The sequence below is a fragment of the Heterocephalus glaber genome, unplaced genomic scaffold (assembly GCF_053883595.1).
Source record: "Heterocephalus glaber isolate CG9 unplaced genomic scaffold, H.glaber_assembly_v1.0 deba00001465, whole genome shotgun sequence".
Lineage (NCBI taxonomy): Eukaryota > Metazoa > Chordata > Mammalia > Rodentia > Bathyergidae > Heterocephalus > Heterocephalus glaber.
Window position 1 is genome coordinate 2,841,606 of NW_028258312.1, and position 27,420 is coordinate 2,869,025.

Consider the following 27,420-nt stretch of genomic DNA (forward strand, 5'->3'; position numbering starts at 1 on the left):
ATTCATGGATATATTTTTGTCCATGTATGTGGGTATGCATGTGAGTATACTTATACATAATTAGATCCCTACTTCCATAATATATATAATAGCAAATTCAGGATGAATTAAAGACCCAATTATAAAAGTACAACTTAATAATTGTTAGAAATAGTAGATTAATTGGGAGTGCAAACTAGTGCAACCATGGTGGTGATTAATATGGAGATACCTCAAAAAACTAGGATTAGAGGTCCCATATGACCCAGCTATTCCCCTGCTGGGTATCTTCCCAAAAGAATTAAAAGAATCATACCACAGCAATTTATGCACACCCATGTTTACAGCACCACTGTTTGTAATAGCTAAAACTTGAAAATAGCCCAACTGCCCATCAACTGGAGACTGGATAAAGAAGACGTGGGTTGTTTTTTTTTTAACAAAATGGGGCACTACTCAGCCATAAAGAATGAGAAACTAGAGTCATTTATAGCTAAATGGATGCACATTGAGGCCATACTCTTAAGTGAAATACACAGGACAGATATGTGTAAATACTGAGTAGCTTCTCTGGTGTGAGAAACTGAAAGTGTAAATAAGAATCACAATGTACCAGCACCTGGAAGGAAGCTCCCCTGCCGCCATCCCAAGCTCCTAGGGCAGAGAAGGTAAGCCGGTCCCAGCACCCGGAAGGAAGCTCCCCCGCCGCCATCCCAAGCTCCTAGGGCAGAGAAGGTGAGCCGCGCGGGTGCCAGAACCATGCCCCCGCTCTGTGGAAATGAGAAGACACATAAACAAGCCTCAAAAATAGACTTCTGGATCACCTACAGCAACCCCAAAGGGAAATGAGATGGAACAATCTGATACTCAACCACCTGGACTCTCTGAACTGGCAACAAAAGAGGATCTGGGAAAAATGAAATCAGAAATAATTACTCAGATAACAGCAAAGATTGTGCTCATGGTGCAAGACATGATTAATAAATCTAGAGAGGACACATAAAAAAATAGAGGATCTGAGGAATACGATGGAATCCCAACATAGGAAACAAATGGAATCCATAAAACAGATGCAAACAGATTTCCAGGAGATTAAAAACTCCACTGAAAGTGTGCACAGCACAATGAACCAATGTGAGGATAGAATTTCACATATAGAAGAAAAGATTGCAATTAGTGACCAGGAAGAGAAAAATTGCTTCAAAATTGTAAAGGAACACGAGAAATCAATCCAGCAGCTGCTACACAATGCAAAGAAGAATAACATAAGACTGATTGGAGTCAATGAAGAAAGAGGAGAGAGTGCAGATGACATAAAAAAACTGTTCACAGAAGTGATGGCAGAAAACTTCCCAAGGAGGAGAAAAGAACTTGACATACAGATAAGTGAGGCATATAGGACTCCAGCTAACCTTGATCAAAAAAAATCTACACATAGGCATATAATAGTTAGGATTCCAGAAATCCAACAGAAGAACAAAATTCTACAAGCAGTGAGAGAAAAGAAACAAATCACATACACAGGGAAGCCCATCAGAATCACAGCAGACTTCTCAATGCAAACCCTCAAGGCAACAACAGCTTGGAGGGATGTATTTCAAACCCTAAAGGAAAATAGCCTCCAACCCAGATTGACGTACCCTGAAAAACTATCTTTCAAAATTGATGGAGAAATAAGATACTTTCATGACAAAGAGCACCTCAGGAACTTCATGAATATCAAACTGGCACTCCAAAAAATTTTAGACAATACCCTAGGAAAAGACACAGGATCACAAGCCCAGGAAGCCCAGCAGAATGAATCCATTGGACATGACAAATTAAATGCAAAGGGAGAGAATCCAACTAGAAGAAAAAGTCATGACAAGGCTTTTAAAACTTTTAACTTTATCTCCCTAATGAGTGTAGAATTCAATCTTGTTATTGTACTGATTAGTATTTTTCTGATTCTAGAATTGCACACCTTTCCTTGTGCTATACTGGCTATTTATCATCTTCTTATGTCTACTTTTTAATTGGGTTGTCTATTAATGAGCTCTAAGAATTCTTTACATATTCTGGTCATAGGTTATATGCATTGTAAATATGGTCTGTTTAAGGACTACTTTTCATTTTAATGATGTCATTTAAAGTTCTAAATTTTGAAGGAATCTCATTTATCAATTTTTCTTTTATACATCATGTCTTTTGTATACTAGGTAGTTCTTGCCTACCCTGAATTCATAAATATTTTCCTTTATAATTTCTTCTTAAAGTTTTATACTTTTAGGCTTTCATATTTAGGTTCATAGATCCCTTCAAGTTATTTTCATGTATGGAAATAAAGGGTTGAGGTTAATTTTTTATATACAGATACCAGGTGTTCCAGTGCCGTTTGCTGAAAACAATATCTCTTCCTCGGGTCTTGAATTGAGTTTATATTCTATAAAATGTTAATGTTAAATAATCTTTCAAAACTCAGTGGACCATATATGTGTGGTTCTATTTCTAGATTTTGTTTTATTCCAATGATCTATATGTCTTTCCTTACTCCAACACTGCCTTGAGAACTGTAACTTTAGAAGAAGTCTTAAAATTAGGTACTAAACGTCTTCCAACAATGTATTTTTTTTTTTAACTTTTCTAGGTCCTTTGTACTCCTACATAACTTTTAAATTTCAATATCCAATTCTTCATTTATAGCAAGACTATACAGACCTGAATTTTTATATATACCTTGTGTTTTCTAATCCTGCTAAATTCAAGTACAAGTTCTAGGGCCTCCTAGAAATTTCTTAGTATTTTCTCTGTAGATGATCATTTCATCTATATATAAAGATTTTGCTTCTACCTTGCCAATCCTATCCTAATTGTGTTATTTTATTGCCAGACTATTTTGGTGGGGACTAGGTTTCAAAGTTTAATGGACAGATAAAGAGTAAGCATATCTGCCCTTGTTCCCCACCTTAAGGAGAAAGCATTGCATCTTCTCCATTCATATAAGGAGTTCTCGCTGGAAGTATAGAGTACATGTCTTTAATCTGTTGAGAAGGTTCTGTTCTACTTCTAGTCTCCTGATAGCTTTTACCATGAACAGCTGTAGAATTTAGGCCAATACTTTTTCTCCAACTAGTGACAGGATCATATGGCTTTTTCCTTTCCTCTGTTAAAATGATAACTTTTGGGGGTGGATCTTCCAATGCTGAACCAACACTGCCATCCCTATAACAAAACCACATTCTACAAACTGCCAGATCTGACTTCTAATAGTTTGTTTTGTTAAACCAACTTCTATCTATGTTCATACTTTTTTCTTCTAGTATCTTTATCCAGTTTTAGGATTAGCACAATGTTGAGTTACTAAAATGAGGGGAGAAGTGTTCCTTCTTTTTTCTGCTTTAATTGTTTGATATAATTTACCAGTTAAAATGTATATGAACCTGGTGTTGTCATATAGGTAGGTTTTCAAGCTTGGAATATACTTTTTTTTTTTTTTGCATCTTGGTTCTTATTTTTTCCCCATTCCTAGCCCTCCCTTCACCCCTTCCACCCTTCCCTATTTAGAAACACTTTATTTCCATTTTTTCCATTTCTCAGCATTTTTCCTTTCCCTTCTTTCCTTTCCCCTGCCCCTCCCTACCCCTTTGGACCTTTTCTTGCTATTTTGCATTATCGATTATTCATTCTAATCATTGGTACATTTTAGGTATACAATATAATGACATTCATCATTGGAAATTTGCACCTTTACATAATTTCTCTTGGTTCTTATTTTTCACCCTTGCCCAGCCCTCCCTTCAACCCCTCCATTCCTCCCTATTTAAAAGATTTTGTTCCTATTTAGGAATATACTTTCTGTAATAGGGGCTATTTAAAGTTTATATTTCCTCCAGAGTTAGTTTCATTAATTTGTCTTCCAAGGTACTTCTTAGAAGTTGTCAAATTTATTTCAAAACAGATTTTTGAAATATGCTTTCTATATCCTTTTAAATTCTGTAAAATCTGTAGTAATGTCTCCTAGATCTTGATATTGTAATTTAAAAAATGTATAATTGATATTGTGTAACAGGAAGAAAAGGTCTAAAGGAGCAGGGGAATTGGGAAGGGTAGGGGAAAGGAAAAAAGGGAAAAGAAAATACAAGAAAAGGAAAAAAATGGAAACAAAGTCTTTGCAAATACGGAAGGGTGGAGGGGGTAAAGGGAGGGCAAGGGAAGGGGAAAAAAAATAAGAACCAAGATACTCATGTAATGATACAAGATCTCAATGATGAATGTAACTGTATTTTACACCTAAAATGTACCAATAAACTTAATGAAAAAAAAAAAGAAAGAAAGAAATAGATTACCTTGAAGACTTCAGATTACGGAAAGAGTATAATAGGTCACAGAAGGCACAAATCTGACAATTCAGCCTTACAACAAAAGCTAATTTTTCTTATAATAAAGCTTAGAGAACAGATTTGTTGAGGCGCAGTTGTGATGTATGTTTTCTATACAGGTTTAGTATTAAGAAGATATTAAATCATTAAATTCACAAGAAAAAGACATTTAGCACAATAGAAAATGGGCAAAGGATCTGACTGAACAAGTAATATAACAGAAAGAAACCCAACGTCTAATAAATATATTATTCAACTTCACTAATATTCAAGGAAATGACAGAATGTTTCATACCCACTAATTTTTAATCATAAAGTCTGACTCATGAGTGCTGGAGAAGACACACAAAAACAGGAATTCTCCCATAGTACTAGCAGAAATGCAGGCAATAAGATCATTATGAGAGCAATTTGGTAAAAACTAGTTCAAAACACTCCTACCTGATGGCCAGCAATCATCCTTCTTAGGTTTATTCCCTAGAGCAGAAGTCAGCAGACCTAGGCCTGCTACCTAGCCATCTGTTCATATAAATGAAGTTTTATTAAAATACATCCATGCTCATATATTCATACATGGCCTAGGGTTGCTTTCTTGTTATAAAGTAGAGCTGAGTAGTTGCAACAGAGACTATATGCTTCATAAAGCCTAAACCATTTCTATGTATCCTTTTAGGAAAAAGCTTGCTGACTCCTGAGCTAGAGAAATTTTTTTTAAAGACTCAATTTTATTTTTTCCCATTGTGAATAAATACCACATTTTCTTTATCCATTTATCAGTTGATGGCCTTTTTTTTTTGGTACTGGGGATCGAACTCAGGACCTTGCGCTTCTGAGGCAGGCAGCGGCACCACTGAGTTAAATCCCCAGCCCTGAAATTTTTGCACATGTTTATTTATGAGATATCAGTATGTTTATCAGTTGTTTTTAACTGAAAAATTAGAAATAACCTAAATGTCCATCAGCTAGAGAATGGATAAACTAGTGTATCACCAAATATAATTGCAAAACAAAATTATGGCAGCACAGAAGTCTTTGTAACTATCACCCCACCAATCTTCACCCTGAAAAATAAGCTCTAATAACAACCTCATGTGCACTTTCCAATCTCTGTTTAGATGTTCATGGAAGAATAAGTACCACCATTCTAGGGGACTAAATAATGTTGAACAACAAAACTAACCAACCAACCATTCACAGAGGTAGCTGAGCTGATAATCTCATACAGGCAAAGGCAAGAGTGGATTTTGTTTTACATTCCCCTGAATTATTTAACAGTCATTTGTACAAGTTTTCCTGGTCATTTGCATCTTTTTAATGAACTACTGATAACACCTTCTGCCCATTTAAAGAAAGAGGGTGCCCTTTTTCTTATTAATTTGTAGGAATTCCTACATTTTAGGGATGTTAGCTTTCCCCTTTTAAGTGTTATATTTTCTCTAAACTCTCTTTCTTGCTTTTGAATTTTCATTCTTATGTAAGAAGGTGTCAAATGTTTCTATTTTCTTTTATTACTTTTACGTTAATTTTCCACTTTCAGATATTTAATTTATCTGTAATTATTCTTATTTAAGTAGAAACTCAGCTTTTTTTTTTTTTTTTGGTAGCAGGGATCGAACTCAGGACCTCACACTTGCCAGGCAGGCACTATGCTGCTGAGCTACATCCCCAGCCCAAAGTAAACTGTTTTTTTATTTTTACTTTTCCGGTTCCAGGTATCAAACACAGGACCTTGTGCTTGAAAGGCAGATGCGGCACTACTGAGCTAAATCCTCAGCTACTTATTTAAGATATGAGGTAAAGTCTTCTTGAATTTTTTATCTTCTGAATAGGTTGCCAGTTGTATCTACATCATTTATTGAGTAATTTCTCATTTTCCCTAAAAATTTATAAAGGAACTTTTATCATATAAAGATTCCAAATATTATTATATCTTTTTCTAGTCTCTATACCACACCATTTATCCGTATCTGTTTCTGTTACACTGATTATTCCAACATCTTTAAAATAAAATTTGAACAAATGTTAAGATAAATTCCCATTCATTATGCTTCCTTTCCTAAGTATTTTCGGAAATTCTTACAACCTTTAGAATCATCCTCCAACATTTAAAAAAACTTACTGATTATATTTGGAACTGTAATATTTTTATATATTTATTAAAAATAAATAATTTATATATTAATTTGAGAGGGAGAGGCATTTTTAGAAGGTTAAGTAAAGTCTTCTCTTACAAGCTTCTCCATATTTAAGGTACTATTTTATACCAGCATTTTATATTTTTCTTCATTTGAGTCTTTTCTATGGATTTTAAAGTTTGCTGTTCTTGTAAACAGGCCCTCATATTTCCACTTCCTTTTTTCAGACAAAGCCTTGCTAAATTGCTTAGGGTGACTTAGAACTTATAATTTTTCCACCTCTGACTCCTGAGCAGCTTGGATTACAGTCTGGTTCTTGTTTCTATTTTTAAATGGGAATTGTTATTAGAAAAAGCTACTGATTTTTGTATGTATCTTAACTCTACCACCTTATGAAATTCTTTTTTTTTTTTTTTGGTACCGGGGATCAAACTCGGGTCCTTGCGCTTGCATAGCAAGCGGCAAAACCACTGAGCTAAATCCCTGGCCCCTGAAATTCTTTATTAAATACTTTTTGGTCCAGTTTTTAGGGTTTTCTAGGCAAACAATTCTATCATTTACAAGTAACAATTATTTGTTTTCTTCCTTTCTAGGTGGCAAATATTGAGGTATTTATACTTTATTTTTCTACTTTCATCTATAATGGAGCCACTAAATAAAGTTAAACAATAGTAATGGGACATTAATGATTGAAATTATGATATGATGCATTTCTGTCCTTAAAATTAATACAAAGTACCCAGGTGTGGTGGCGTATGCCTGTAATCCCAGCACTCGGGAGACTGAGGCAGGAGGATTGCTATAAGTTCAAGGCCAGCTTGAACCACATAGTGAGACCCTGTCTCGAAAAAAAAAAAAAAATTAATACAAAGCATGTTTCTGAATTTTGGTAAATACTTGTGTTAAAAAATTTCACTCTATTCTTATTTATTTGAAATTATTATCCAATCCTTCCCTTTGTCAGTGAGATTCCCATATTTTTTCTCATGGTCTAGGTATTAGATTTCACCTTAGGCTACAACCACAGTCCAACCTAAACAGAATACACATTATGTTTAGGAACCTACAATAAAGCCCATGCTTTAGGGAAATGGAAAAGTGTCATATTAAGTGATTTTAAAACTATGAAATAAACTTTATAGCACACAAAAATGTATTTATACCACACATACAAATGTAGGCTTATCCTTTTATTTGCTATTTACTTAAAATCTTTAAATGTTCTTCCATTTTGTCAACATTAAAAAAAAAAAAATTCCCGAGCCAGGGATTTAGCTCAGTGGTTCTGCTGCCGACCTTGCAAGTGCAAGGTCCTCAGTTCGATCCTCAGTACCAAAAAAAAAAAATTCTCCCATGCTCATCTTGGGACAAGACAATCACCAAAGCCTCTTGAAGGCTACAAACATGTATATGTGTATAAATACAAAAGGGCAAAAAATTCAATAGATGAAAAGGCTTGACAGAGAGCAAAGCTAGTTAATGCTTTTCTTGACATTAGTTTAGGGTAGAAATATGAGAGTGTTCTCCACCCAACTCATTTCATCTCTCTTAATATTTTCTTTTTCTTTAAAGTGCAGATTTTGAAAAATAATCAAATATTCTGAATGTCATCACACATATTTAGATTAGTAAGTAAAAATCCTGAAGAAGAGCTAAACCTAGCTGTCAGCTACCAAAAGACAAGCATCTTTCTTGCCCTTATAATTCCAAGGTAGAACAGATGGTACTGGGGAAAAGGAAATATATGATGGAACCAGAATTATGTGAATATGGGTTCTACTGTTCAGCAGTCATGATAAATTCTCATCTTGAAACAGTGTCAACATAAAGACAAGACGTGTGTGCATGTGGATGCATGGGTGTGAGTATACACGCATTCAACACACACATTTTTTTCTTTTTCTTTTTGCACTGAGGGTCAAACTTAAGGTCTTTTGCATGCTAGGCAAGCGCTCTACCTTTGAGCCATACTCCCTGCCCCATAAATATCTTTAGTAACAAAATTTAATCAAGAGAACTATTATTGAATACACCTGTTACCTGTGCTCGTTTTTCCATATCCTGGCATGTGCCCAGCTGTTCTTCCATTGCAACTCTGATCTGCCTTGCTTCATATTCCAATTGCCTTCTGGTCATATCTGTTTGTAAGGAAAACTAAAACCACAAATAACACAAAATATTAATAACTCCTTGTGTTTGCACGCTTATTAGCAGAACACAAAAGTATGTAAGTACCAGTAAAGAAAATGGTTAAGCAAATGTGTAAGTCTTGGTGCATGGGAAAATTACTTTTTACTCGAGTCCTAAAATTTCATTACAGGTGCTGGGCTCAGTCTGGGTTGCTGATGTGATGAGGAGTTAAAACACTGAGTGCCCTAATTAATTCAATTGGACTGTTTCACTTAAAATATGTAATTGGTTCAGTTACAGTGAGCCTAACTTCAGTTTCCTTGTGATTCTTACCCCACTGAAGAGGCATTATTTCTAATTATTAAAAACTAGCATTTTTTTTTGGTGGGGGGGAACCGGGGATTCAACTCGGGACCTTGCGCTTTTGAGGCATGTGGTGGCACCACTGAGCTAAATCCCAGCCCAAAAACTAGCATATTCATAAGGACAACATGAAGAAAAATGAAATAGGCCCATCATTCTTATATCTCAATGTAAGGTGGATTACCAAATGCATACAGATTAAACAGAACTTTTCCATTTATAAAGTAAAAAACCAGATATAGATATATATATATTTATTTATTTTTTCGTACCCGGGATAAAACTAGGGTCCTTGTGCTTGAGAGGCAGGCGGTGGAACCTCTGAGCTAAATCCCCAGCCGTAAAGTGAAAAAAAAATGAGGTAAGAAAAAGCCTATAGGTAACGAATAATCATAAATAAACTAGCAAAGTCAACACAGACTTTGGCAAAAATCCAAAAGTGAAGCAAAGATGGAACAAATAAAAAGAAGTATTTCTTCACAGTGTAGGTAATAACTCATCCAAAACTTATTAGGCCTCTCATTAAAATTCCAGGCATTGTAATAATTGCTAGGCATATAAAAGGGTGAAAAGGAAAAAATAAAATTCCATTAGATAAAATGATAGGTGGGAGTTATAAAGGGTCATGAAGGGAATGGGGAAGTACTACAGATTTTTTCATACTCTATCTACAGAAAACCCATGTGACTCATGTCTGACTCAGAATAGCATTTTGGTCTAAGAACTCCAAATTGCATTGTTATTTTAAGTTAGTTTTTACCCTTTTCTCTTGAAACATACATAAAACATTCATATGCAGAATGTATTTCTACAGGCATACTCAAATTCTGGGCTACATTATAGATGACATAATCTGCATGTTATTTCTTATGCTCATTGCATCAGTTGACCCTTCATTGTCCCTCACTTCTCAACCATTCCCTAAAAAAAAAAAAATGTGACACGGTATGTTGCAGTAATGTGGGTTGGAGCTGATGCTTGAAGCAGTGTCTAAGATCTTGATAAGTAGATAAGTATTTTTCCATATAAAAGTGTTCATTAATTTGGTTCCTCTGTATGAAAGCAAAATTTGTATAATTAAATAATGGTTATAAAATACAAGTTTAAGTTTGCTAAATGTTGCTAATGGTCCATAAAAATGCCTTATATGTTATTAATATGATTAATAAATTAATAGAAAACAATTTATTTGACAACTGATCTTTATTTCAGATAGTAAAAAAACGTTCTTGAGTTATCAGATATAACTCCTTTCCCAATACTTACTGCATGGAGACACACTGTGGATTTTGCGTATTATCTATTTACCAAAGTCAATAGTGAGCAAGATTATACTATGGTAATTTTGTTATCAAAATGCCACAAAATCCTTTTGGACTCCTAATCCTTATCTGCTAACAATTCTCCAATAACCATCTTTCACCACTTATGTTTCCTTAATTTCCAGGAACATTTTAAAGATACAGGAAGAGGAAGCCTTACTCTCTCTCTCAAAACCCTGGGCTGATTAGGGAAAGTGAGCACCTAAAACCTCTATTTCTAGTTCCTGTCACCCAAACTCTATTCAGGAAGTCTGGTTAACTTCATGTTCTGGTAAAAATTTTCCCTCTTTCTACTTTTACATTTTTGTGCATCATCTTCTTTCAAAAAATGCTATTAGTAAATGAAAAATCTAAGCTAAGAAAGCAAGTTATATTTTAACTTGCTTTCTATTTTCTCTTTTTAAAATTTACATCAAATATTTATGGACAGCAGTTGAATACAATCTTGAGATTATGAATGTATTTCAGAGGCTTTCTTACTATATGTGCCATTACATATACAAAAAGTTAACATGGTGTGGTGGGGTGGAGAGGGAGAGACTGAACAGGATTTTGTTGTAACACAGTAAAACAAATTGTGGAACGCCTATGGGTTTTGTCATTTATATCTGGAATAGGACTCAAATTATCTTCAAAGATAGTGTTACTGCAAAAACCATCTGGCATGATACCTATAATATGGTACAAAAAAACAGGCAGATGTAGTAAACATTTCTACATAGTATGTTTGGAAATTCAATACATACAATTAAAAACCAATTGCCTAGCAGAACCCTGAGTACTTTAGGATTTCAAACTTAACAGATTTTTTCAAATAAACATATTTTAGAGCACAATGTTTAAAGCATCTTTATAAACTGAAATTCAGTAACTGTAATATATTCAGATTTAAAGTTGGTAAAACATATTATACTGCATAAATTATAAATTCAGTATTCCTGAAGTTCTAATGGATAACTTAAATACTTTTAAGAATCAAATTAAGGTCTAAAATAAGTTGTACTGCCAAATTACTTACATTTTCAGTTAAAGGAAGACTATCTATTCTTTTAGTGAGATTCTGAAGTTGAGCATAATACCAGTCTTTTTCCTTTTCTTCTTTGTCAAGATCAGCAAGGAGTAATGATCTATTTTTTTAGAGAAAGATAAATTTATACAATGCTAATACAGACTGTGTAAGAGCAATCCTTACCAGCTGTTTTTGTAAAGTTATCTATTTAAACTAAAATATTAATAAATAAAAATTTTAAAATTAACTTGGATTTTTGAATGTAGGACTTACAATATTATAACCATTAAAATGTGAATATAAAAAGATTACTATTTTTCCCACTTAAAAAAATTGGTACTCGTCCTTACTAGTATACTTACATTTCAATGAAAGGCACTCTCTTTATTTACTTATAATTTAAGAATATGATGAAAGATAAAAGCAGATATAACAAAATCCAAAATTAGTACAATAATAAGAAGTATACTAAAGGAGTTCAGAAAAGCAGCAATTATGTTAGAAAACAAAGCTAGAATACAGGAGGCTACTACTTTGGATACAATGTGGTTTTCCACTTCTTAGCAGCTAAAATAAGAAATATAGTATATCATCACAGTGTATTACAGGGAGTTAGTTGAGCTAGAAAAACTTATTAGTTTGGATTTTTTTTTTTTTGGACACAGGGTCTTGCTATATAGTCTAGGCCAGTCTTGAACTCATTATGTGGTCTAGGCTGGCACTGAACTCATGATCCTCCTGCCTTAGCCTCCCAAGCACTGGGATTACAGGTATACGCCACCACTCTTGGCTCTTAGTTTGGTATATGAAGATGAATTAATATAATTCCTAAATAACCCAATCAATGGTGTCAATAGCAATCTATATCATGATACTGTGTATCTGATCATTATAAACATAAATGCACAATACAAGAAGAGTATTACTGGAATAAAACATACTAAGTGCAAAAATATATGGTCTGTCTCTTTTCCATAGGCTCTTTCCCAAAGCAATGACTTGTTACAATTTTCTTCCATGTAATTCCAGAAATATTCTAAGAAATCCAAAGACATATGTATATATACAAATGTATATATATGTTTTATTGATTTTTTTTTTTTTGTACTACTAAGGATTGAATCCAGGGCCTTCCCACCAAGCTGCATCCTCTGTCTGTTTTTTATTTTGAGACAGGGTCTCACTAAGTCACCACTTTACCCAGGCTGGGCTCAAACTAGAGACCCTCCTGCCTCAGCCTCCCAGAGTGCTAGGTTTTACAGTTTTGTGTCACCACACCTGATTTATTTTAATTGTAAGTAGTAGCATATTATTATACATGCTATCCTATTTTTTTTTTCATTTAAAAGTCTATCTTTGAGATCATTCCATCAGGAATGTACAGGCATCATGTATTTTTTGCATGCTGCATGATAACCCATGTAAACCACAGTATTCATGCACCCGTGAAGGAGTACACTATAACCAGGCCTTGACTGGTTCGCACCAGGGCTTTCTAATCTTTGGATATTATAAATAATGTTACATTAAATTTTTTATACATCTCATTTCATGTATAGGCAAACATATTTACTAGATAAGATTTAGGATATGTATATGGAATTTTAACTTACTGTCCTTGTTAGATACATAAGATATATACTAGTTTAGTTAGATATATACTAACTTATGGTCCTATCAGTTTTACTAATTTAAGTGCTTAATCCAACTTTTAAATATTAGCATATCTACTTTTGTAAAAGAATAGTACACCACTACAGTTTTAATTTGATTTCTCTTAACGTGAGTGAGGCTGAGCATTTTTTCAAGTTTAAAAACCATTTATATGATGGTACTTCTGTTTATGAACTTAATTTGTTTTACAGTATTGGGGAAGATGGCTATGTTTGTCTTTATGTGGGGAAGATGGCCATGGTCATATATGTCACCTGATGGGAAGTTTGCAAACAAGCAAAATTTTGCTGAACGGTTTTGTTTGCAAATTGAATTGCTCGCAAACAGAAGCGTTCATGAACCAAGGTATTGCTATATTTCCTTTCCTGTAACTTCTCTTTTTCTCACATTGAAAGAACTTCTATATTAGGAATGACAGTACTTTGTCAGTTATAGAATTGCAAATACATTATGTCAGTTTATCACTTGTCTTTTAACTCTTTATAATGGTTTTGCCATCCGGAAAACTCTGATTTTCATGCATATATTTTCTATTATAGCTTCTAGAATTTGGTCACACAGAAATGTTTCTCACTCTGCTATTATTGTTACTTTATTTTATTTTTTAATTTATTTTTTCTTTTCTTTGTTTGGTACCAGGGACTGAACTCAAGACCTTGTGCTTGTGAGGCAGGCAGCAGAACCACTGAACTAAATCCCCGGCCCCTATTATTGTTACTTTAAAAGTTCTGTTTGATATTTTCTTGGGAAGTATGGGAATGAATCTTAGTGAGTATGAATGTGAGTATGTGGAAGATACTGTTCTTGGTAAAATTTCCCCTGCTTCCTAAGAAGTAATTTTAAAAGTAAACAACCTCAATAGTAAGAAAATATATGGCATGGAAAGAAGCCCCAATTTATGATGCTGCAGCTAGGGAGAAGCACAGATTACTGAGAAGCTACCCCTTCTCTCCCATTTCTGATAACAGAAACAGGTGTACTATAGAAAAACTGAACCTCTTTCACATCTGGTTACCACAACTTGCATAAAGATGAGATCTGATTTTATTTTTCAGCTTTTCCTAATTAGAGACTGCAGGACCTACTAGGTGCAAGGTGGGGAAAGAAGTAGATCGATGGTGACACTATTGTTTTCTCTATATTTAGTAAATGGACTTATGAAACAAGAACTGGGTGCTACAAATACATTGAGAGGCCATTATCAGTTGTGATGGTGGAGTGAAAGGGAAGTTAGAGATACTGAGAACAAGTTATTATTATGTTAAATATCAAATTAGTAGAATGTTCTGGGGAAGCCAAGCTTATAGTGTCTTGAGCCAAAATATGTAACAAGTGGATAAACGATAGAAGTTGACCTTGTGACTTACACAACAGTTATTAAGGCTCAGGATTAAAACCAAGGTTAGATCCAGAGTAGGTAAATAGTGTCTTTAGGATTTAGTGTTCTAAAGATTTAGTCTGTGATTGCCAATATTCTAAAAAAAGAAAAAGATCCTTTAAAGCCAAGCATAGTGGTGCATACCTATAATCCTTGGGAAGCTAAGGTAGAAGGACTGCAAGTCTGGGGCTAGCCTGGGCAACATAGCATGTTCAAGGCCACTCTGGACTAAGTAGTGAGAGCCTGTTTTTTTTTTTTAAAAAAGCTTCTTTATGAAAATGTTATGTCTTAGTCCTCTTGCTAAACCAGGGGCAGCTAAAGGAGCATAGCACATATGTATTAGGCATTCAATTAAGTATTTGTTAAATGAATTAACAGGCAGCATGACAATAGTTAACATTTCTCGAATGCCCTAGTACCAGGCTTAAAAAAATCTAATGTAATCTTTACAACATCTTTTGAGTATATTACTATATAGGTGGAAAAAGTGAGGTTGAAAAAAGTTATAAAGCTATATGACCTAAGCATAAGTCCTCGCTTAACCACTTTCTAGCACTCATCTTGGGCAACACAGAAAATGAAAACAACAAAACACAAAGGAGAGAGAGGAGAGAGGAAAGAGAGAAGGGGGGGGAGAGAGGGAGAGGGGGAGAGGGGGAGAGGGGGAGAGAGAGAGAGAGAGAGAGAGAGAGAGAGAGAGAGAATGAGAATATGAATATGAATGACTCTATGGCTTAAATCACCTACAAAGGAATGAGAATCAAATTGGTATTAAATTTTCTTACCAGCAACTTTGATAGTGAAGAAAAATGAGTTTGAACACTGATCTTTCCAAATTGCAAGACAAGTATGAAAGGAAATAAAGATTCTGTCCCACATGCAAGGATTCAATCTATTGCCTTCCAACACAGAATAAAAAAGACACAGGATGCATAACAATTAAATGGGAAATATAATGACAAGAAATTCCACCATGGTTCTGCCACACTTAAAAAGCAAATAGTCTAAACCAGAACAGAGAAGTTAATGGGCTCCAATAAAATTTTCTTCAAGAAGAAAACATTGCTAGAAGACCCTAGTATTATGGTAAAGTACAAATTTCTGCTGCCAACAATATAAAAAAGAGGCAATTCAAAATTAAAAAACAAAACAAAACAGAGTTATAGGAGAAAGACATACTCCAAACAAGGCCATCATTCTTTACTTGATCTTAGCCAAAAGGCCAAGAAGTGATGAGACCATCTTTCTTCAAGTAGCATAGAGGGTATAATGGTCTATCAATAGAAAAAATTAATGCTGGTATTCTGCTTGGTACCATAGGGACCAAGAGCTACAGAGCTACTATAAAAATACTTATTTGATCTCAACATCTACAGTTAGCTTATAGAAAAAACAAAGACTCAAAATATATAAAGCACAGTCGTGTTAGCAGTATCAATAAAACGGAAGTAAACACACAACTGCCACATCTTATGTTGTGCAGCTTCAACAGAGTCACAGGCTACAGCAAGAAATAAAAAAGAATGTTACAGAAATTTATAAATGGAAGATCTGTAAAGTAATAAAAATAAAAAGTCTGTATGTATATTTGCTTTTGCTTATGTGTACATGAAAACAAATTCTTTCAACCAAAAAAACTGGTAGAGAATTAAAAACCAGGTGGGTGGGCTGGGGATTTAGCTCGGTGGCACTGCACCTGCCTCGCAAGCACAAGGTCCTGGTTCGATCCCTGGTACCAAAAACAACAACAACAACAACAAAACAAAACTAGGTGGGTAATTAAGTAAAATTAACAAATGTTCATCTTTAAAGTGGTGAGTCAGTAACTCATATCCAAAGTTATTAAGTGAAGAACAAGTGATACATATTATTTGGAGCTGCGGAAGTAACAATTTTATGGGAAGTAAGACTGGGGATAGGAAAGGGTGGAGTAGAATACTGATGCTTTTATTTATTTGAAAGTTAGGAGTGTTTATTGAAAGAAAGAAGAAAAATTGCTTCTAGCTGGGAGGAGTCCCAAGAGAGTTGCCACATGGCCCCTTGGTCTAGAACTTTTTATGCATAAGCAGAAGCAGAGCAGGAGAATGTACTCAGTTGTCCAGTGACCACCTATCACAGGTGGCTCCATAGGTTTAAAATGACCAATTGGAACTCAGACTCTCTAAACCAGTTACTCAGCATAAAGAATTTAAAGAAAACTGATTTTAAAAGAACACTAGTTATTCTGCATTCTAAATTCCTCTAAACTCAGCCCTGAATACAAGGAGGAATTGTACTTCATTTTGCCTGAGAAACTCCTTTTTGGACCAGTCTCAATTTCACTGTTTATTTTAATTCTTACCAGTGTAGCTGACTACCTGACTCTCCCTCAAGCCCTTTCTCCTGCTAGCTGCCTATTCCCAAGTTAACTAACTAAACTGCCTTTTACATTCCCCCCTCTAATCTAATACAGAGCTGTGATAGAAGTAATTGGGGGTTGGCAGTTATGGGAACTTTTTAGAGGGTCATTATAGTGGCCCTCATAAAAGGAGTCCATCACATACATTACTGGCTCCACTTGTATGATCATTTGGTGTTTGACAGTGACATCATAAACAATTACAGTCTGAGGTCATTAGCATGGTAAGATGCTTTCCTAAGATCTGTATCCTTGAAGGTCTCTATACTCCTTATCAGTCTTGGTGGGACCTCCAAATCTGAAATAGTTAACTCTGCACAAGTGGCATAAAACCAAACTGTTGCCTCACAAAGTTGAAGAATAAAATCATGGACAAAAAGGAGAAAGGAGAGTGTTTACTGGAAATAAGGAGAAAAATGGTTGGGAACGGTCCCATGAGAGTTCCCCTATAATGATGCTTTTAAAAGTAAATCTAGCCAGGCATGGTGGCACAGGATGCTGAAGCTGAGGCAGGAGGATTGCCATGAGTTCAAGGCCGGCCTGGGATACATAGTGAGTTTGAGGCCAGCCTGAACTACATAGCAAGATCTTGTCTCAAAACAAAAAAACCAACCAACCAACCAACCAACAAACAGTAAATCTAGTGATGTTAATGATCAGTCAGTCATGGTTGGAACCAGTCAGTCATGGAACCCTATCCATGAAAAAAAACATGTTAATATCTCTCTCTTCAAAAAAGTAACTTTTTATAGTGTGTAATAATGGCTGAATTAGAAGTTGGGCAATATTCTGGGAGAAAGAAAAAGAACTTTTTGTAATATTAGAAATATTAGTAATATTAGAAATATTAATCTTTTTCCAAAACTCTCTCTCTGCTAGTGAGATTAAGACTTTACCAACACGAAGTTCCCAGAAACATCTATGGTATGCTCACACATTCTTGCCTCTTTATAGACTCAGAGGGGTCAAAGAAATGGAAGATCATGGACCCTAGTTCACTCCTTATTCTTCAGAATGTGGTTTTGGTAGTCAGGCTCAGGGTATGAAATTAAGACTCATGTAAAGCTAGGAGATGAAATAATGCTTAATATCACTTCTGGTTCATATGATTATCCTTATTTTTATAGATGTACACACTTAAAACCAGAGAGAAAATAGTGAAAGGTCTTTTGTCTCCTCTCAGTGAGACATACTGGACATTTTCTGTATATGGTATTAAGATTCAATTTTTACAACTCTACAAGGTTGAACCATATCCCTATTTTTACAGAAGAACTTGACACAAAAATTTAATGACTTGACCAAGGTCACAGCTAATATATAACACATAGTTTGCCATTTTCAATGTCTAACAGGTCTATTAGGCATATAAAGATAATAAGGTACATCTATGAATTAAGGAATCTTTTAGGAGATATAAAACACTTGAAAAAATTTTGATAATGACCTACATTCTGGTATCTGTGGTGAGATAATTCTAGCTTCAGGCATAGAAGAATTAATACACTACCTGTGAAAAATCAGAATTCATTCCATATCTCAGACACTGTCATTAAGACATGGAAGCTCATAAATTAAGAAACATTTCATTTGTGGTCACTTGTATAGGCCTTCCATAATGGAAAGAATCATATACAGAATCTAAGTTACTGAATTTAGTTCAAAGATAACTATAAATTCAATTAAAAACCAGTTATGTATTTTGATCAGACATAAATATTGTGATCATGTATTATTCAATGTGGAGAATATTTCAAGTATTTAAGTGATTAAGTAGAAGTCTTTAGAATACTAAGAAACTGCTCTCTTTACATTTTTAGATTTAATATCAGCAAAATAAGTAACATGCAACTTCGTGATTAAAAATGTAAACTATTCTTTAGGTGTTAGCTATGAATATATAATCTATAATCTATATTTTGTATTACAAAATAAGAAACTTGGCATATACAAGTCAATATGTACTATATAATGAACAAAAGTTACCTCTCTTTCTCAAGTTCTTCTAAATATCCAGTACTTTCTCTGCTTCCATTTACAAACCCTCTTCTTGGAAATGACCCCATAGGAACAGGGCTGCATTCTCCTGAACGACTCGATATGGATCCTTCCCGGCTTCCGTAAGAACGGAGCGACATTTTTGATCGTAGTTTTACTCCAGGGAAACTGCTGCTATCTAAATTAAGTTCTAAATAAAACAGACATAAGTTTCTATGAAACAATTACTTTGTTATGTAAAATATTCTTAATACTATTGCACTATTTTAAAGGAGAAATATTAGGTTCATATTTTAGCTACAAATATATATGAATAAATAAACATTTATTTAGAATCAAAACAGCTAAACTTTCCCTGCAAAGTTAGCTTGAGTCAGGGAGAATAAAGGAGTATGTTAAAGGAAATTTAGACAAAATGTCCTTCCTAGATTCTCTCTAGCTAATAATATTTTGGAATACAAAAGTAGTTTCTCTGCTTACTTCCAATTATTACTTAGCATTTTTCCTGTTTTGCCTTTGGAATTTTCAGGCAACAAATGAGAAAGACATTTTTAAAGAAATTCTGCTAAGAAGGACTTATAATCAGTGTATAAATGTGTTAAGACAAGCATTTCTATCCTAGATGGAATAGAGAAAAGACAATGCAATACTTCTACAAATGCATTTGCCACTTAGTCTGAGGCATACAGTATACTGAAGTCCTATTTAATGATTGGCAGAATAGCACTGAGCTTTAAAAGAGCTGAAAATGAGCAAGGAAGAGATCTAAAACAGTTTATTTAAAGCCAGTTAAATGTTTAACTGAAGAAGTGACAAACAAATAGATTTTCTACCTTTAAGACGCTCTAATAAGTCAATTTGTCCAGAAGAAGCCATAGCTTCATCTTCAATACTTCCTTGTAGTTGTTTAAGTACTTCCTATAAAAAAAGAACATAATATATTAATGGGTTGAAAATCTAACATTTCTTGGGACATGATTCTGTGTTTCTTGGCATTCAGGTATGCTTGGGGGGGGGGAGTTATTTCAGATCACTCTGAAAACATGTTATAAGTATAAATTATGTATGTTAACTGTTCCTCACTGTGAGTAATATATCTCAATAATAATAATAGTGATAAAATGTGATAATGGTGATTATAGGGAATCTCCATGCAAGATACTATATGGCACACTTAAAAAACATTAATTAGCTCTTTACTTTTAAACAAGGTGAATTGTAACCATTTTTCAGATAAATCAACTGAGTCCCAGAGACCTACTCCCACCCCCTAAAATAGTTATATGTTTGTAATCCATGTCTCTTAAACTTCTATCACTATGACCATAAAAACTCCATTAAAATTTGCTATTTGACAATTTAATTTTCAGGCTTTTGTAAACCACATTTAAGTATATTACTAGAACATTGATTTACATTTACCAGATACTCAAATGACCATAATGCATTCCTACTCCTGACTTTTGATGCCATTTTTAAAAATCATGTAAATCTTTTTTTGGATAAATTTTTCTCAAGGAATGTTACAAATTTTCACTTTCTCCATTTTTCTGCCCTTACACCTTGTGAACTTTGCATTTTATTGCATGCTGCTCCTTAACAATAATTTATATTGTATTTACACTTTCCATACACTAAAGCATTCCGCTCTAGCTCTCAATATAGTCAGTCTTCTGCTTGGCCAATTAGGGTTTTCAAATGTAAGACACTGTATACAACCTTGTAACTATGGGCAGTGTTCCCCTTTGTGAAAAACACTCCAAAAATGCACTGAGAAGGAAATTTGTCAAAAAGTGAATGAATGTAGGAAAGATAAAATTCACTAGTTTGCCTGGATAGTATTATTGTAAACAATAAAAAACAGAACATCTATGGTGCCTGTGACCAACAAAAAACAGCCTAGCAAACTTTAATAAACCATGTTGTAATCTGAAAGCCTTCAGTAGGTAGATGTGGGAACATGAAGATGATTGTTATTTATGTTCAAAATACCATATCCATAAGAGTATCACTTCTGTGAGACAGAAAACCAATTTGAACAGGGAGGCCTCCTCCCTTTGGTGAATGTGGAGTATCCCCAAAATGTTTACGATAAACTTCAAGTCATTTTATCTTTCATGGAATCAGAATTATCACTGTAGGCTACCTATGATTCTCCAGATTTCCAATTCTTCCACTCACTAATAGTTTAGAGCTCTTCAGTACCTCTTTAATCTCATCCTGACTTAAACTCCCTAGTCTAACAATTCAGCCAACTACCTTTATGTAGGTTATTTCCAATTATGTCTTTAATCCTAACCTCACTTGTAAACATGAATCACATTCCCTACTGACTGACAAATTTGGATGGTGTGCACCTCACACCGGCAGTAACTGTCCAGAACTGATAATTGTGCCACTAAACCTGTTCTTTGCTTTGTATTCTGTTAAGTGGCATTGGCCTTCTCTTTCAGTTCAAATCTGTAGAGTTCCTCTCCTTCACATCCTCAGTGATCAAATTCTATTGATGGCTCTATTATCTCCTCTTACAACATATTCTTACCATCATTATCTTCGTTCAAACTTATTTTTATTGTCATTATAATGGTATTAATCCTATCTAAATTATTCAAATAATTTCCTAAATGGTCCAACCATGCACAGAGCTACTAAATAAGCCCTTTAAAGCATAGTTATCATTTCTCTCTTTTCCAAAGCCTACTAGTGGTGGTTCTCAATCTTCATCATAGATCAGAATCTCCTGAAGATCTTATTAAACCATAGACTAATGATTCAGTAATCTGGGGTGCAGGCTCAGAATCTTCATTTGGACCAAATTCTCAGGTAACAGTATTAGCTGAAAACAGAACCATCACTAGGGAGCCTGAGATGCCAAGCAATTTTTTCTTTTACTTGTTTTTGATTTTTAGTGTGTATTACAAAAATAATTGCTACAAAAGGTATAAATGTTTTAACACTGAAATAAAAATCCTCAGCCTATCATAGAACGTATGTCTAATTTTTCAAAATGAATAGCACATTAAATAGTTTAATGGCTTAAAACATGATTTTTAAACATACTTTAAAAAGAAACAGTTAATAAAAAATTAAGTAACATTAAAAAGTAGAAGCCCATGTGAGCTTGGATGTCCAACAATAATATATCATGGAATACTAAGGAATTATAAAAAGTCTATAATGACAAGATGATGATAGCATATCTTGTAGGTAAAAAAGTACGCTGTAAAATACATTCTATCAAACACATGTTTGTATAGAATATACAACAGAAAAAGTCTATCTCTAACTCTTGTGATGGCATTATAAATTTAAAAAAAAGGTGAGCTGGGGAACAGCTCACTGGTAAGAGTGCTTGTCTAGCATGTGTGAGGCCCTGGCTTTAATCCCTAGCCCTGAAAAATATAAGAGGTTAAAATGGATGATTTAGACATCTCTGTATGTCCATATTTCCTAAATTCAAAAATAGTAAATATGTACAATTTGTAATAGTTATTTTTAAAGTTTCTATACATATTATTACAAACCTATCGATAAAAGCTATATTTATAAAAGCAAATGAAATTGAAATTTAAACTTAAAAAAAGATTTTCAAAGTAGTCACCTTGAAAAGTTACTTACTCAATGATGTGTTCTTTAAATTATTTTTGTAAGTGCTCTGAGTTATATACCTCAACAAAAGCTAGACATAATAACTTACAGTCACATCCAGTTACTTTACCTTAAAGTGACATCATCCACTATAATTTATATTACTCACTAGTTTGCTGTGAATAGTTTATGGCTATTCCATAATAAAATTCAACCCTAAATGATTTTTTCCTGCTTTATTGAGGTACAACATACATAGGTAAAGTGCACTAATCTTAAGTACCTGTTGAATTTACACATTGCATAATCACCACACAGGTGAAGATACAGACCATTCCTAGTACTGCAGAGGGTTTCCTTACCTTACTAATCAGTTTTCATTTCCCAGGGAAAAAATACACCAATCTGACTTCAGAATAGCATTTCAAGAGTTCTGCATGCTCTTGAATGTAACATAAAATAAATTATACAGTATATAGTTTTTTGTCTCATATTTTTTGCTTAATATCACAATCTGGAATAATTAATTATCTATACTATTGAATGTGTCTTTTCATCATATTACTTTTTGAAATACTTTTTTTTTTTTTTTTTTGGTACTGGGGATCGAACTTGGGACCTTGTGCCTGTAAGGCAGGTGGCGGAACCACCGAGCTAAATACCTGGCTCATTACTACTTTTTGAGGAGCAGGGGAATCAAAACCAGGGTCTTGTGGATTTTAGGCAAGTGCTTTAACAATTATATCTGCAGCGCTCAGTTCATCACTTTGTAATGCTGTATAGTAGCTTGCTATACAAATACATCCCAATTTATTTATTCTTTCTCCTCCTGATGGGGAATTTGGTGATTATAAGTTTGGAGGTTATTTTAAAGAATGTTACTATGAACATTATGTATATGAGGCTTAAGACAACAGACATTTATTCTTTCTTAGTTCTGAGGGCCAGAAGTCTGATATCAGGGTCTCAGCAGCGTGGCTTGAGAGGAGTCTGTTCCTTACCTCTTCCAGCTTCTGATGAGTATTAGCATTCTTGCCTTGTGGCTACTTCTTCCAATCACTGCCTTGTATTTATATGGCTTTCTCCTACTGCACATATCTTTTAGTGGACATATGAACTCACTTCTTAAGTATTTTTCTAGGAGCTCAAATGTTGAGTCATAGGGCTTTTTTATACTCCTACCAGCATTCCAATGACCCTCCTACCAGAAAGGTCTCAGCATCCCAATGCTCCACATTTTGTGTGATCAATCTTTTATATTTTAGTCATCTGAGCAGGGATGACATGGCTCTTTATCTCCCTGATGACAAATGATGTTGAGCCCCCTTTTATGTGCTTATTGGTCATTTATCTTCCTTGTCTTTCAAGTGTAGGCCATATTTTTTAAATTTTTTTTTTTTTTTTACCATTTATAGGAATTCTTTATGTATTCTGAACTGAGTGCTTTTGTCAAACATAAGTGTAGCAAATATCCCCCAGCCTAGAGTTTGCCTTTTCATTTTCTTAATGAAGTCTTTAGGAAAGCATAGGGTTTTAATTTTGATAGTCTAATTTATTTCATTTTTTTCTTTTATGTTTAGTCTGTTGAATGTTCTAAGAAATCTTGCCTAGGGCCGGGGATGCAGCTCAGTGGTGCCCCGCCTGTCTGGCAAGTGCAAGTTCCTAAGTTCGTTCCTGAGTTCGATGGGATCCCCAGTACCAAAAAACCCCAAACCAAACCAAACCAAAACAAAAGATCCTGCCTATCTCAAGGCCACGAAAATTTTTTCTTTCTTTTCTTTTCTCTCTCTCTCTCTCCTTCCTTCCTTCTTTCTTTTCCCTTCCTTCCTCCCTCCCTCCCTTCCACTTAAGCAGTGCTGGTGATCAAACTCACAGAAGCCTCAAGAATGCTAGGCATCAAAAAAGAAAAAACAAACAAATAAAACAAAACAACAATAAAAAAACCCAAAACAAAAAAAGAATGCTAGGCATGTGCTCTACCACTGAGTCACAGCCCCCAGCCTTTTCAGACTAGTTAATAAAAAAATACTCTAAATGTCCATTCTCTAAGGGGTTCAGAGTGTCAGACTCTCCTTAGGATTTTAAGGGCAGATTGTTGCCTTTGGGGCACAACAATTCGGGCCCCAAGAGACACTGTGACACACCCCTACTCAAGAGAACTCACAAATGAAACATCAATTCAGGCACCTGCCTCAAAAGCACAAGGACCCCGGTTCGATTCCCGGTACCAAAAAAAAAAAAGTGATTAGTCTACAAATGAAACATCAAACTTCTTTTCTTGGAGGGATCCTTATGTTTTAGGGCATTATCAAGGATATCTGGGGACATGATATACACAAGACTTGGATTCACGGCTCAGCCCAATCACTTACTAACTGTGTGACCTTGGCTGCATTCCTCTACTTCTCTTGAGCCCCAGACACTTCCTATTTTTCAAAGTTGTAGCATGTGGTGCTAGGAATGTTTAGCTTTCGTAAACCATTAGTTGAAGTTTATTTTATTTATTTATTTATACACATATGCAGTACATAATGACTACATTCATCATGGGGAGTAGACATCTGTATGTAACCCAACTTAATTCTTTTTACATCTCTTCCCCTCACTTCTCTCTCACCTATGTTTTCTTCTAGAAGAATATTGAAGTCTATTGATGAACACAAGTTCTTAGTTTAAATAAAGCCTAATTTATCATTTTTTCCCTTTTATGGTCAGTGTTTTGATATTTTAAGAAATTTTTGTACATTTCAAGAACATGATGCCATTTCTTAAACTCTCTGCTAGAGGGTACTGTTTTGTCTTTACATGTAGGTCCAAAATCCATCTTGAACTGATTTTTATGTATGAGATGGAGCTCTGGGCACTTGTTCTCCATAGAGACAGGTAATTGTTTCTCTATCATTTATTGAATAGACCACCTTTCTCCACTGTTTTGCCGGGATGTTTTGGTCATACATTAGGTTACCATATATGTAGGTATTTTTCTGAACTCTGTTTCTGTTAGTTTAGTATAATTACCAGGGTGTCTTAGTAACATCAATTTACATTAATTTTCAGCAATTGTCTCTTCAAATATTGCTTTTGTCCCACATTTTCTCCTCTAATACTTCAATTGCATTTGCCTGTGACCCTCCTAACTCTCACATATCACTTTCTGTTTCTATTTTTTTCCCTCTGTGCTACAGCTTGGATATTTTCTATAGGCCCCTTTAAAAATTCACTAATAATTCTATATTCTCATTAGTTCATTAATTCTATGTTCAACCTGCTGCTAAGCCCATCTAATAAGTTACTATTAAATATATTTTTCAGTTCTAGAGCATCTATTTGATTCTTCTTATAGATTCCAATTCTGTCAAAAATTTCCTTTTTATCTATTTTTCTTTTTCTATGACATTTATATAATACTTAAGTTAAAAATCCTTAAGCACTAACTCCAACATTTGGATCACCTCTGGATTTGCTCCTATTATCTTTTTCTTCTCATTCATTTTCCTATTTCTTATAACTTTTGAATATATCCCAAGCATGTACACAAGAAAAGAAAGCTTTAAGATGACTGTATTTTCCCTAAAAGAGTTTCCTCTCTCCACTGTTGGGGGTCTGATCTCTTTCTTCCAACCCCAAACTGAAAATGGACTGGAAACTGGTTGCAGTTTTCAGTTCAGCTTACATCTGATTTGGTCCGTCCGTGTTTAGAAAAAAATATAACAGGTTTGTGTCTCTTCAGGTCTTAACCTCCTATCCTATATAACTTTGAAATCTGAATTTTATCTTGAATGAAAAACCAGCCATGTTTGATACAGCAGGTAAGTCTCCTAAGCACTTCAAGAATATGGGGTAACTCCCTTTGCCTTTCCAGCTCAATCTATTTTTAGGTGGCACTTATTTCCATGGATTTGGATGTTTCCAAATGCTAATTTTTCACATCTGTCCTCATGTCTGTCAAGACCTCCAACAGTTTCTTTCCCTGACTGGAGTCCGTCTGCTTTTGCCAATGATGACTCTCAGTCTATCCTGACAATCAACATCTTCAAAGAAGAACATCACCAATAATCTTAGCTCATCTAAAAAGGACACTTCCCCCTTTGGGAGCATAGTCAATAAAATCCTTGAGCCTGGCCCAGTTTTCCAATGTCTTCGTCAGTATGGTTTTTGTGTTTTGCCTGGCGTGCTAGTGCACGCCTGTAATTCCAGCACTCAGGAGGCTAAGGCAGGAGGACTGCTGTGAGTTCAAAGCCAGTCTGAACTACACAGTGAGATCCCATCTCAAAAAAAAGTTTTTTTTAAGCTGCTGAGTAGGATTGACTATCTGAGGCTGCATAATGCACATTAAACACAAAAAAGCCCTTCAATTTCAAAGTTTTTTTTTTTTATAAAGAAAAGGCAACACAACTATGAAGCAATTTCAAGTAAAATTTTTGCAAAAAATGATTATGAAAAATGGTAGCTTTTAAAATATATATGTAATTCTGGTGCAAATATTCATTCATTCATTCATTTATAAATCCTGGAAGCTTAATCTAAATAGTTAATCATCTACTGTTTCTTTTTAAACATAATCACAATGCCATCATACTAAAAAAAAAATTTCTTAATATCCTTAAATATATAGACAATGCTCACATTTCTCCAACTCTTATAAACATATTTCTCCGGATGCTGCAACAGTGCATTATTCATTAAAAATATGCTGTGGTCTTATCAGTGATATCATTTATCAATGAGCAATTGTGTCATTTTATGGGAGCTGCTACTTGATCCACCTTTGTTTTTGCTCAGTATATATAATAGGCATAGGCTCTTTTCATTAACAAATACAAGCACATTTGATAAATACATTTTCAAAATAAATTATGAAATGTGCCAACCTTAATTTTTATTTCCCTCTTTTCCTTACACTCTGAAAGACACTTTACATGCATATGGCTTTACAGTTTATAAAGCAATTTATAAATACTTAATTTTGTCAAAACACAACAAAGACGTAAATGCTTCACCAGTAATTTCTCTAGAGACAATTCTTATACTATGCCATCTCTCAGTTTAAATGCTTCACATCTTGCTATGACCATATTTACCTTGTTG

General features: G+C 34.4%; 1 protein-coding gene across 13 annotated transcripts in view; it reads right to left on the minus strand.

Annotated features, from left to right (window-relative positions):
- Positions 1 to 27,420, minus strand: part of Apc (APC regulator of Wnt signaling pathway) — a 120,252-nt gene that overhangs the window by 42,848 nt on the left and 49,984 nt on the right. For all 13 annotated transcript variants that reach the window (XM_087180861.1, XM_013071129.3, XM_013071128.3 and 10 more), the window contains 4 exons: positions 19,578 to 19,662; positions 18,733 to 18,934; positions 11,306 to 11,414; positions 8,513 to 8,626 (listed from right to left, as the gene is read on the minus strand). In XM_087180861.1, coding sequence (XP_087036987.1) covers positions 8,513 to 8,626; positions 11,306 to 11,414; positions 18,733 to 18,934; positions 19,578 to 19,662 — 510 coding nt within the window. The remainder of the gene's footprint in view (positions 1 to 8,512; positions 8,627 to 11,305; positions 11,415 to 18,732; positions 18,935 to 19,577; positions 19,663 to 27,420) is intronic.